A 13,369-nucleotide genomic window follows, 5' to 3' on the forward strand; every position below is an offset into this window, starting at 1 on the left:
AAAAAATAATTATCTCTGTAAAGACTGTTGTCAGAGCAACTTTGCCCATTAGAAATTAGATAGAAATTTGTGATGGAGAAAAGGCAAATTTTTTTTGGTAAAAAATACAAATAGGCAATTATGATTGCAATAAGGAAATAAAAATAGGCATTAGAATTACTATTTTTCAAATTTTTTCTAGCAAAGTGAATCCTATTAACAGCTTTTACACAAATATTGAATGTCTGAAAATATTAATGAGTTTTTAAATAAAATATTATTACAATATTTTATTAAGTTTTTAATAAAAATTAATTATTATGAGCTATCATTATACTAAATACTTGTTTTCCACCAAATTTGGGACATAGGAAACAGTCCAAATGACATCTCCAAGTTGTTTTATTTTACGAAGAGTTTTGCTCTCAAAGGCAATGTTAAATAATATTGAAGTATCATAAAATGATTTCATTCTGAGACTTTTGTTTCCTACAATTCTCAATTAGATGTTATTTATGCCTCTTTGTGTTCAAAAGATCTGTAATAATGTCACAGCTTCATTAAGAGATCAGCTAATAAAAATAACAAATTATCTACAGCCCAGAGGTGCTGAGCATATTCGTTAATTAACATGTGTAAACTGTCTGAAGATGAATGCACTAAGTGTTCACGAGTTATTTATAAATAGAAGACACAATATCAACATCAACAAGGGACCAAAAGGGAGGAAATGTGACAGGACCACAATAAGCCTGGGGTCTGTATGCAGATGGCACTAAATTGAAATGAACAGAATTACACCATTTGCATCATCTGTGTCATCATTCATTACTGAAATTGTCTGAGAAAAATGAAAGATCCAGCTCTAATGAAGTGTAACATAATGGTAATAGAAAAATTGAGATGCTTATCATGTAGTTACTGCTGTATTGAATCCCACATAAACATTCTTCAACTTCACATGAACTTGCTGCCTGAGCTCTAACAATGTAGTCACAGCAGCATAGCTCTCAGACAAAACGTAAAGCATTTAAAATCATAGAATATGCTGAGTTGGAAGGGATCCATAAAGAGCATAGACTCCAACTCCCTGCTCCTCAAAGGACTGCCTACAACCGACCCGTATCACTGTGGGCATTATCCAGATGCTCCTGAACAGGCTTGGTGCCATGTCCAGCTCTCTGGGGGGACTGTTCCACTGAACGCCCCTGCTCTGGTTGGACAGCCTTTTCCTAATGTCCCATCTGAAGCTCCCCAGTCCACCTCCCTGTGCCTGTGAGGAAGCCACAGATTGCAATGAGGTCACCCCTCTGCCTTCTCCAGCCAGGACAAGCCGAGTGACCTCAGCCACTACCCTTAAGTCTTGCCCTTGAGAATATTCACCAATTTAAACTCCTTCCCCTGGACTCACTCTAACAGTCTGACATCCTTTGTACAGTGTGGTACCCCAAACTACACCCAGTACTCAGTGAGGTCACACCAGCTCATGGTATGGTGGGACAATCACCTCCCTGCACCATTCTCAGTGCTGTTCCGTCCAGCCTGGAAACCTACACCAAGCTGCATGCTACAACAGCTGCACATCTTATGCCTGCAATAGAGCCAGCCATAGCTAACCCTGACAGAATAGCAAGAAAATCTAACACTTAAAAAAATTATATGTATGTCAGTATGCTTGTTTCATGAATTTCAAAATAGAATAGACTACGGGTAAAAAAGCAACAGACTTAGTGACACCTTAGTCAGGTATATCTGCCTATCAGTATGCTGGAGAGAACAATTGTATTTAACAAAAGGAAAAAAAGAACAATGAAATAAAGCTCTTTTTTTTCTTTTTTTTTAATCCAATGTCAAATAGTCCCCTTTGTTAGGAAGCAAATACTGTTAACTGTCTATACTTCTACTTCATTTCAATATACTACACTATACTTCTATATCAATTATGCACTTCCATAATTACTTCTTACTTTAAAATAGCTACAAATTCCACATATGCAAGTTCTTCTGCTACTTCAGCAGTGGCAGATTGGTGAATGCTTCCCCTTCTCTGCTAGTATAAATTAGCAGGCTTTGAAAGCATTATTAGTGAGAATTATCACCTTCCCTAAATTTAGTTCTATTTCAAATTCTCTCAGATAATTGTATCTACAGTTTAATGACCACTTCCTGCTTTATAATTCTATTGTATCATTCCCTCTGGCAGGAAAAGTTAAATATATCATGATAGAACTCTTCATGTACATATTCTGTGTATGTGAACTGACAGTCCAAAGGAGTCATACTTTAATAAGTCCTTCATGTTCTTCCAAACTCTTAGTATGAGAATCCAGGATGAAGCAAGAATAGCAAAAAAGCCATGGACAAAGTGTCTTGAAGAACATCAATCACTGAATTTCTCTTCAAAAAACAACCCACACTAAAATTGCAATTTGCAGCTAACAACTAAGTAGTAGACTTTCCAAAGAATATTAAAAAAAGAATTTTGTCCTGAAAAACTTTGCATCATTATTTGAAGCTCTCACAAGAATAAAGGGCTTTCTAGAAGTATATCCTAGAAACTATGTCTGTGCCTTAGAAAGGACACAGAATTTCCCTAAAAAAACCCATGTAACTTGTTGGGAATTCTTTCTAAATAGGCTGTGTAGTTTTACATTCCAACTCACAGCTGGAAGCTCAGCTCCTATCAATTTTCCCAGTTAAACCACTGAATCTTACTATTGATACATCTCCATGTGGCTTCTGCTTCTCCCTTCATTTTTTCAATGTTCACTACAGACAATGTCGAAGGAAGCAAGTCAGCTCTGTGAAGACACCACATGCAGCCTATATAATTGGGCTAGACTAAATGTTTGAGGCTTTAGAAAGAAAAGTGGTTAAACAGCCACTCTTGTTGAGATTAAATCCTGACACAATGATTTCTTTATGCAAGAATTTTTAATCTCCTCAGAAGATTAAATTATATATGGCTGAATTCTCAATTCAATTCAATTCAATTCTGGACCAGATTAACCCCCATTTAAGTCCATGGAAAGTGAAGATGGTGGTCTACTTCTCTTTGATAAAGCCCTCTGTTCCTTCCCTAACTGCTAATTGTAAATTGTAACTGGTGGCAGGTTCTCCTTTGAGTAAGGGCTTTACACAGCAGGCAGCCTTTTGGTGGACTTGGGGCATGAACAAACCCTTACCTAAGACAGTACCAGAATCCCATTCATAATACTAAATATACCTACAGCATTTTTTTAAGCTTATGATACAATAAAATAGCAGAAGCAATTTTAGGATTCTAGGATTCTAGGATCATAGCTATTCTATTTCAAAGTCTTTTATAAATAGCCAGTTAAGATAAACACATGAACAAGCTATAAAACAAAAACAATCATATTAATCTAGAAGTAATCAGGAAACACGAATTATGACCAAAAAAATCTTTTGCAGCAGGGTCAATATTAATAAAGCACTTTCTTTTTAATAAAATATAGCTTTTTAGACATTTTCAATGAGTACTTGAGATTAGTGTCTGAATCTATACACTACATTTTCAACTAATTTTCACTTTTTGCTATACAACAATGTTAAGAACAATGTAAACAATTATGCTCCTCCCAAGTTAATGAGGCCAGATATCCACTACATGGAAAGTTTTCTTTGGCGACTCACAATGATGTCAGTAAAAAATAGAAGTCAAACAAGTATCAGATAAAACTAAAAATAATTTGAAGCAAAGCAGGAGGAATTTGCTTCACATCTACAGAGCAAAACCAATTTGTTAAAAAAATATAATCATCGTAGTGTTATAATCTAAAAATTATCTAATATTGAATGCAAGGACACTACGCAATTGCACACATTGGGAGAAATAGGCATTTGAATCCTATCTTTAATGTAGAGGGTAAACTCTTCTAATCCCTTAGAAAGATCCCATACTTTGTCTACCTAAAACGGTAAGAAATCCAAATCCTCAACAGTAATAAATATCATCTTTCATAATCACATGACCAAGTATCTGAGAGCAGGAACACCTTAATTAAACAGGTCATGACTCTGAAGTTATGTAGCAATTACACTGAAACTGAAAGACGAACAGGTTAAATGAGCACTAGTGATTAACACTGACCAACTTTAAACATTTAAAGATAAATGGGAGGTATATGTAGACATAGGAAAAAAAATTACTCAGATTCCCACTTAATAAAGATACATCTGGATTCTAGCAGTAATAAAACATTGTAGGGATTTTTTTTGTGAAAGTATATTGTCCCCCATATCAAACAGAAATCCTGTTAATATGTATTTGGTTTACAAACCTTTTTTATTTTATTTCTTGCAGATCTAAAATGCTAAAAAGGGCTTGTGAACTACATGAAACTAATTCTCAAAAAGCCACAAACAGTAATACATATAAATTGACTGAAATTGAATTAGCTACCTGAAATCCAGGCTTTCTGTAGATCTTCTTGATGCTGAATGATGGCATCTTTATAATAATTCAAACCAAGGAAGTTTTAGTTTTTGAATACCCTGTTTATAGTTCATAGGTGACATCTTTTTTAACACAGAATTTTTCACTTTTTTTTTCCTTGAATGCACTGAAGTTCAGCGTCTGCTAAAACTGTTTACATAAGTGCACTCACACTAAGCTGAATAACTGCCTTGTCTGTGCATACAGTATTTCATATATCAACAGATGCTGGCCATGCAAATTCCATTTTTCACACAGCAGATCTAAAGAGCAAACAGATGCAAAGCCTTTTTCATTTAATTCCTAAACCTACCACTAATCTGTTCCTTGAAGGCACTAGCTAAATAAAGCTCTAAATAAACAGTTGAGGGGGGAAAAACACCTTGGGAGGTTTGCTGCTTTACTCTATTACTAGCAATGTCTTCATTATTTATATATATAGGCACTGGTTTCCAGCCACTGAAGCTGAATCTAGATAATTAAACATTTATACCATCCCCTGCTGTGCCATAAAGTCTAACTGTGTCCAAAGAGTCCTAGGTGTGCTGTTACACACCTGGGACTGAAATGAGGAATTTGCTGAGCTACCTTTGATAAAGGTCTACACCTGGAACTTAATAGCACATGGTAACGTTTCTGCATATTGTAACAGGTGGCAAATAAAACTTACTGCTCAAGAACTGTTTCATCTTCTGGTTCCAGAATTGCTATTTGTAATGCTCTTGCTCTATTAATTTGAACAAAAGTGAAAATTTATTGATGTACTGTAGTTTTTATTGTTATAGCAATGCTTCCATACGTGTTTTAAGACAAGATTATTTTAGGATAGCTTGAAGAAGAATTTCAATGGAAAATTAATCTATTTTGAATAATTGGAAGTTAAAAGATAAAATTCTATTGCTACCAGGATGGGAAAAATAGCTAGCAAAACAAAAACAGGTCACTCTAATTTCACCAGACTCTCTCTAAATCACCCCTAGTGCTTTTCAGAAATTCAGTACACCTAAAACCAAACCAGCTACTTCTAATTTCTGTAGTGTAAAATTATACCACCACAGTATGTAAAGGACAAGGTTTATAGGAAGGACTAGCATCTTTTACACATACTGTGCTGGGTTAAAAAAAATTATTCAAGTTTTTGGGCATTTAAACCCTTGCTCATCTAGTACAGAAGTACAAATATGACTGTAAAAAGAATTTCAGACTCACAGTCACTTTTTTTTCTGTATTTGCCTCTCTTCTTAAGCAAGAAACATATCTGAGTGCGTTCTTTAAGCACAGAGCATAGATAACAAAGAAAGTCTCCTTACATGGATCTAAAACCCCATGTAGCTATTGGATTGACATAGCTAAGACCACTTTAAAGCTACATCATATAAAGAATTTGTCTAATTTTTATTCTCCAATTAAATTTCAAGCAGAAGCTGGAAAAGGAGATTGGCAGTTCCTAGGAAGACATATCCCTTTTCCTTGAACCCTGTGGAGGGTAAACCAACGACCTGTGCATGAGAAAATAGGGCAATGGGCATTGCAGAAAAGGCAAAAAAGAAAAAAAAAGTGAAGAAAATAAAAAATGAAATCCCCCAACATCTCCAACTCAAAAATTCAAAGAAGTTAATATAAAGTTGGACTATGGACTACAATGTAGTGTAATCTCCCTGTTCTTTGACTGTGATAGCCAACCAACAGTGTATTTTGGTATGACAGTAAGGCCCTAAAAGTTAGCAACACATGAGATCTCATTCAGAGAAAACATTTGCATGCCAATTTAACCATTACTAGGAGGTATTTTCTATGTATTGTCTTCACCAGGATTTCAGGCAAGTCTAAGTCTGCTACTTGCAGATTTAAAAATCTATGTATACTGACTACATTCTATTGTGTCTCATCATGACAGCCCTGAAAAAACTGAAAATAAAGCTGTATAACATATTTTGAGTAGAGGACATGTCTTGATTGCAGGATAATTTTGACAGGCAAAAGGAGAACCTAGTATTGAAATATGTTTGGCAATCCAAATCCAATTTCAACCAAGAAGTTTGTTCACCTTCTGCTACTGGAAGTGCTTTCTGTTAGTGATCAAGGAAACAAGAGTGCAGTCTGAATGCAGTAAGATAAAGGAGAGCAACTTAGACAAATGGATATGTGAGAAACAGGATCAGAGAACAGGCTGGGACAAGTGGCCCAAGTGGATTCAGGAAGATCTAAGTTGCCAACTCTCTGAATGACTTTTAGAGATCCCAATCTGAAAGACAATACTCACGAGCAGAGGAAAATCATTAAGCTTCCCACAGCAAAGAGGTATCTCAGAAAACAATCCTATGTAATACCTGGTACAGGAGACTTTTTTCAGAGATATTCTAAGTATAGGAAATATTCTATATTTTATAGTGAGTCTCTTTCTAAAAAATTGATTTTTTTCCAAATTTCAGTGATCTGGAAGTTAACATATTTCTTTGTTAAAAAAAGATACACAGAGCATACACAGGCCATGAAAATCTTGATGAGAGTCTGAGTCTGTTTCTTCATAAGACACAAAATCAGATTGAGTCAAGTGTCAAGAACAGGGCAAGAGTTCCCCCAAACAGATATTTTCCAGAAGCAAGAAGGCAAAGGTAGGAGAAGCAACCTATGGCTTCTGCAAATATTTCTCACAGTTTTTCAGTTCCAGATGAGAAAGTTTTCAGGTGCTGTGGAGGTACAGAACTACAACACTTCTCGTTTAGAAATACTACAGAGCTTGGTAGGGCCCAAGACCTCTTCAGAATGGCAGAAGTAAAATGAGAAAAACTTTCTCTCTTTTTTAACAGTGAAATTTTCACAAAAGTGACAGAAAACATTATCATCAACACCTAGGTCTCTCCTGACTGGAATAACAATGTTGAATACTTTGGAACATGGTGAAGTAAAACTGGGGAATAGGAAGTTTTAACTGCAGTAAGATAAAGGGATAAAGAATAATGCCCTATGATAATTGCTTTTTTATCCTTTCTACTGTAATTTTATATATAACTGTTTTAGGAAAAAAAACAGTTTTTAGGACTGGTGGAGGTTTCAGAATAGATTTTTAAATACAAGCTATTTGTCTGTGTCTTAAGTATTTCAAAATTAATAACATTAGAAAGGTAGAAGACTTACTTCAAAGAAAGTGCCAAATATTTTATTTCCTTGCACAGAAAATAAAGACAGAACAAAAAACAAGTTCCCTTGCATTCTTCCTCAGGTTTATCCTGTACAAAATTATAAACAGTTTTGGTGAAGTCTTTGATCTGAAGCAGTTTAAAACAGATTCTCAAAAAACAAGTTCCTGAATCCACTGGAAGAGAAGAATGAACCAAAAATATATCAGAAGCTCTGAGGGCCATTCCACTACTGATTTCATGTCACTACAAAACTTCTCACTTGAAAACAAACACTTAAAAATATGAATCAATGAATCTAAACCTCAAATGTCCATAACAAAACACTCCACTGGAATTTTACCAGCTTTAAAAAGCCAGACAATAACCAGCAAAGTGAAGGAACCCCATTTTCTCCTGTCAGCTCTTTCCAAAAATGTATTAGGTTGCTTACTTATTTGTTGTCTCCAAAGTATCAGCGGTTAGTTTAAAGTCATGGTCTCCAATGAAGGGTAAAAAGTCTATAATTTTACTTAAATTCAGGATCAAATTTAGTAAAAATTTAGAAATTCTACTACTTTTGCATTTCCTACTATTTAAATAAAGATATATTTTTGCCCAAACTTCCTAGTTCCTCATCAGTTTAACCACACCTCATCAGCATTGCACTTCCTAGTTCCTCATCAGTTTAACCACACTTTCCGTGATTTTCAGTGATATAGTCACAAAATTTCAGTATTCCAGCTAACAGTGTTGCTCATTTCAATAAAGTTATTTGCTTAGGAATATAATTGTCATAATATAAGTAAAAGGGAGATGATCCTGTGTACCTTTATTTTTTAAATCAATTTCATTTTTAACAGTCTTAATTGATTCTAGTTTCTCAAAGAAATCTCCACCTCACAGTCAGATTTTGACTGAAAATTAGTGACAGAAATGCAGGAAATCTTTTAAAATGTACCTTTGTTTCTTAAAGAAAAACCATCCAAAAGTTGGAAAAAATTCACACTATTTTTCAATTTTAAAACATCAACTGTTTCCTTCTCAGACATGATCTCTTTTAATCTTAAATTATTCCTTTCTGGCACACTGGGGTCTCAATTTTGTAAAAGTACTTCTTTGTATACCTGACTAAGGAAGGACTGAGACATTAATGAGTCGCTCCCATCTTCTGTGTGGGAAGAGGCACAGTGAGCTGCAAACTCTGAAGTGTTATTAAATATTATAGAACCATAGGATGGTTTGGGATGCAATGGACCTTTAAAGCTCATCTAGTCCAACCCCCCTGCCATGGGCAGGAACAGCTTCAATTTGATTGGATTGCTCAGAGCATCACCCCACCACCTCTCTTGCCAACCTCTTCCAGCATTTTACTTCCCACAATCTAAAATCCTTCTCTCTAGCATCTAAGTTAACCAACCCTCCTTCAGTTGAAAACCATATTCCCCCTCTTCCTATTGCAGCAGACCCTGCTAAAACTATTTGTCCTCATCTTCCTTGTAGGATCTTTTTAGGTGCTGGAAGGCTGCTATAAGGTCTTCCCAGAGTCTTCTCTTGGGATTGTTCAGCCTGGAGAATCATCTCAGCCTTTCCTCATAGGAGAGGTGCTCTGATTCCTCTGATCATCTTGGTGGCCCTCCTTTGGACTCCCTCCAAGGTCCATGTCCTTCCTGTGCTGAGAACCCCAGAGCTGGATGCAGCACTCCAGGTAGGGTCGCACAAGTGGAATAGAAGGACATGTAGGATAAGCTCCCTTCTGTGCATGTTTAATGATACAACACTAAAACACAACCAGGATCCATGTCTAACTCCATTCCCCATCACCATTAATAGCACCAGTAAACTGCTTTATGGTTGTCCCAATTATTCAACTCCATGTGCAGTTCCAGCTTTACTCTGCAAAATTAATCAAAAGATGTAACAATTACTTCTACACTAAAATATATTTCTTACTCTTTACAGATCTGATGCTTTGAACACATCTCATTTTCCAAAGATATTTTTTAAATTGGGTCAACAAACCATCAACAGTCACAAAGTATCTATAGCTCCATCTAGAAGCATTTTCTATTGAACTTGCCATTCTATTGTTACAAAATACAGAATAGGCCTCCTAAGAAATACTGGAATTCAGACCTTCTACACTAACACTGGAAAATGAAGGATAAAAAATAATATTAAGGCTTCACTGGGTGTGTGTTAATCTACTGGTAAGTGCTGTAGCATGCAAAAAACCACTTTATATTGAAGGTACCTATTTTGATACATTGCCCTGCATTCAATACACCAGGGCTTTTAACCTTACAGTAAGTACTAAAATATAAACAAAAATACCCCTGCTGTTCTTTCTTTACAATGTTTATAGTTGAGAAAAAGTTGACTTAATGTATTTGTTGTTTTTTCTGCCTTCTAAACCATCTATTTCAAAATCAGCAGAATCAGATATTACATAAAGCAACTTAAGCCACTGTCCTTTTTCATGGAAAAAATCTAACTAGTTGATTAGCTAGAGAAATTCCTGTCCCTTTCCTCCTTAACATATGTACATGGTAAAGCCAGATAATAATATAACCTTCACATTTTTTTTTTAATTTTATTTTCCAGATGAATTTAGTATTTGACATGGCTCCAGCATGGATGATATTGCAGGCATCAGTTGTTGGACTGACTGTGGGAATAAGCACTGTTAGCATGCATCAGTTACTTGCAAGGTTATACAGAAAGGGTACATTCTTCAAGGAGAAAATTGTTCCTTTTCTTCATCTGCTTTTTCTATTCAGCAGCTACCTCTGTATTCTACAAACTGCTGTTACTTCACAGCTTTTGAACTTTGACAGCCTTTTAACTGTGAGAAACACTGATGAAAAAGGCCAAAAGAAAGCTGTGTACCCTCCAACAGACTGGGCCACCAGGAGATGGTCCACCTCAAATGTCACTTGCCTGCTACTAAAGATATGTCCTCAATGGTATCAACAGCACATGGCTTACAACTTCTGTGTGAAGCAAAGTATTTCTGAATCATATGTGCAAGTCAAATGTGAGACTTGACACTTCCATCAGGAAGAAAAAATTACATTTTATTATAGAAAAAGCCATTCTCTGTATACATTAACAAAAAGTATACTAACTTTAAAGAATTTCTTTACTCCATCTCAATCAGGAACTTATTTTTCAAGCATTAAAGGGCAAATGGCTTTTGTAATTTAAGTTCTTTAGAATACAGCAGAGAGTTTGATGGACAAACAGACTTACACCAGCTCATGTCGTTTTCTCAATTCTCTTATTTAGAAACCATTACACTAATTTGGTGAAAATATTGAAACATACCCAGGCTCATTCCCAAATTCAGATTTATACTACCATTTAAACCTGGCTAAACTAAAAGATTAAGGCAAAATATTTTTTCTATGTGTATTATCAAGACAAACAGAATGTCAGGGACATGCATAACATTTAACCTTATTTCGACATTATGCTGAATACAATATGCGCACTATATTATAGGAAAGCCTACAAAGCAGTTTGGAAAATAATTTATATTAGTGGATAACTCTATGACATTGCTGGCATATTCCTAAAAGTTTAAGATAGATATGTTTTCTTAATATTTACTGGCATCTAATTGTATTGTCATTGACAATCAGAACTGAACTACCATGCCAAAAAAATTACAACCTAAAATGTGGAAAGCATACATATCAGTGATACAGAGTGTAAAAATCATTATGATCACTTTATGCCACTTCTACAAGAACACAAATGAATTTTATCAAATAAACACCTGTGACACAAATGACATTTAACTATTTTAAGCTGTGCACATATATTGCAAAAGCAAAGGAAAGGCAGGGACATGCTCACAAAAGCTGCAAACAGAGAGGAATATCATGCATACTGTTCACAACAACTCACAGGTTATTAGTAAGCCATTTGAAAAACAGTTAAGCCTTTTATGCCAAGCATTGCTTTCATTTTAATGACAGTAATTCCCCTTGCCTTCAGTGGGAATTACACCTGTGTAAATGAGAGCAAATGTAGGGCAGGAAATAATTCAACCATAAAAGAAAAGAATTTTAAACAGAAAAAAGGCTCTAACCACTTTGTCCTCCTGGAGTTCATATCCACGAAAGCAAGAAAGAAAGGACAGGGGGAAAAAAAAAACACAAATAAGGAAAGAGTCACATCCATTTTAAAAGTACTAGAATTTTTTAGTAAGATAAACAAATAAATATCAAAGGACGTAATCTATATATTTCTTATTTTCCCTAGTGGTGAAGGAGATATGGTGAAAATAAGTAATTTTAATAATTTTCATGATCTTCTCATGAGTGAAATTGAGGCGATCTTATAATAAAAAATTGTAGAAAAATGCTCAAAGGAAGTAATTTTCATAAAAATAATTTGTGAGTCATAACTGAATTATGTTCACAAAAGAATGGGTCCTGTCATCAAAAGGATGCAGCATTTAGCTCATACCTTGGATCCCAATACTGCAAATGATTAGCATTCATCAATCCTTTGCCCTTGCAAAGAGTTCAGTGAAATTAAGCATGTTTGTTTACTACAGACAATTTGAGGGTATTCAAATGGCAAAACTGCATGTTAGTCACTCAAGAGATCTGTAAAATCCTGGAGTTATAAAGCACAAGGAGACAGACTTTGTCACAAGTATTTACTGCATGTCGTGCCAGGTCTATAACACATATACTTTCCTTTTCATACCCATCAATATTATATACAAACATTCCTATTGGCTATTTTCCTCGAAGAAATTGTCTTCTTAGCTATCTAAATTGTAAATGGAACAATACTTTAGAAAAAAAATAATACTTTTAGTCAAAAATATTCCCTCTTTTACTGAATGAAGAATGGTGATTTTTATCTGGTATTTTAATTTCACATGCAGAGTGAAATACAGAGACTAAATCTAGGCGCTTGGTTAAGCATTGACTGTGCTGGGAATACAACTGTTTACCAAAAAAGGGTGACAATTAATTTGTTCTTCCAATACCTGTATGAAATGTAACTTTATAACATGTAATTCTTAGAGAAGGCTTAGGTTCCCTCCAATCCTAAAGTTACAAACAAACAGGAGAGAATACAACAGAGGCCAAACAACACAGTCAGGCAATAAAACGCACAATATACAAGGAGAAGCTGAGGGAGTTGGGCTTGTTTAGCCTAAAGAAGGCTGGGATAGGGAAGGATGTGGGAAGACAGGAACTACTTGCATCCCTCAACTATTTGAATTTTAGCTATAGGAAACACAAAGACAATTTTCTTGAAGATGCACAGGAAATAAAATGTAACAATTAAGGTATTGTATGGCATGTAAGAAAAAAAAAATCACAAGAGTTGTTAATCACTGAAAGAGGTTGTCTCATGGGGTTTGGGATTCACTCTCTTAAGAGGTTTTTACAATTCAGTTGAACAAGGTCCTAAAAACCTCATCTGACTTTGATGTTAATCCTGCACGGAGCAGGAGATTGGTCCAGAAAAACCTCCACGGGTCCCATCTGACCCAATTTATTCTATGATCCTATGATCAGTGGCAAAAGATTAAAGCATTTTAAAGATGCTATGGGTTTTAGTGGTATTCTCAGTTATACAAATAGTAAATAGCATAGGAAGCTATCTAAATCAAAGGACACCCATGCATTATCACTCTGCAGAGACATATTTTCTGCTCAGTACCAGGTGGTCTCATACTTTCCTAGCATGGTTTCCTGTCCCATTGCAGTAAGAAAGAAAGTCGTGTTCAGAGACATTTTGTATGAAAATATCTACAGCCTCGATTTCTCATCCTCACCTC

The 13,369-nt window shown here is 35.3% G+C and overlaps 1 protein-coding gene across 26 annotated transcripts in view; it reads right to left on the reverse strand.

Annotated features, from left to right (window-relative positions):
- RIMS2 (regulating synaptic membrane exocytosis 2) overlaps window positions 1-13,369 on the reverse strand; it is a 448,046-nt gene that overhangs the window by 342,472 nt on the left and 92,205 nt on the right. For 13 of the 26 annotated variants that reach the window (XM_036406572.2, XM_054515961.1, XM_054515957.1 and 10 more), the window contains one exon: window positions 11,654-11,665. The exons of the other annotated variants lie outside the window; for them this stretch is intronic. In XM_036406572.2, the coding sequence (XP_036262465.1) occupies window positions 11,654-11,665 (12 nt within the window). The remainder of the gene's footprint in view (window positions 1-11,653; window positions 11,666-13,369) is intronic. 26 annotated transcript variants of the gene reach the window in all.

Source organism: Molothrus ater, chromosome 1, assembly GCF_012460135.2.
Source record: "Molothrus ater isolate BHLD 08-10-18 breed brown headed cowbird chromosome 1, BPBGC_Mater_1.1, whole genome shotgun sequence".
Classification (NCBI taxonomy): domain Eukaryota; kingdom Metazoa; phylum Chordata; class Aves; order Passeriformes; family Icteridae; genus Molothrus; species Molothrus ater.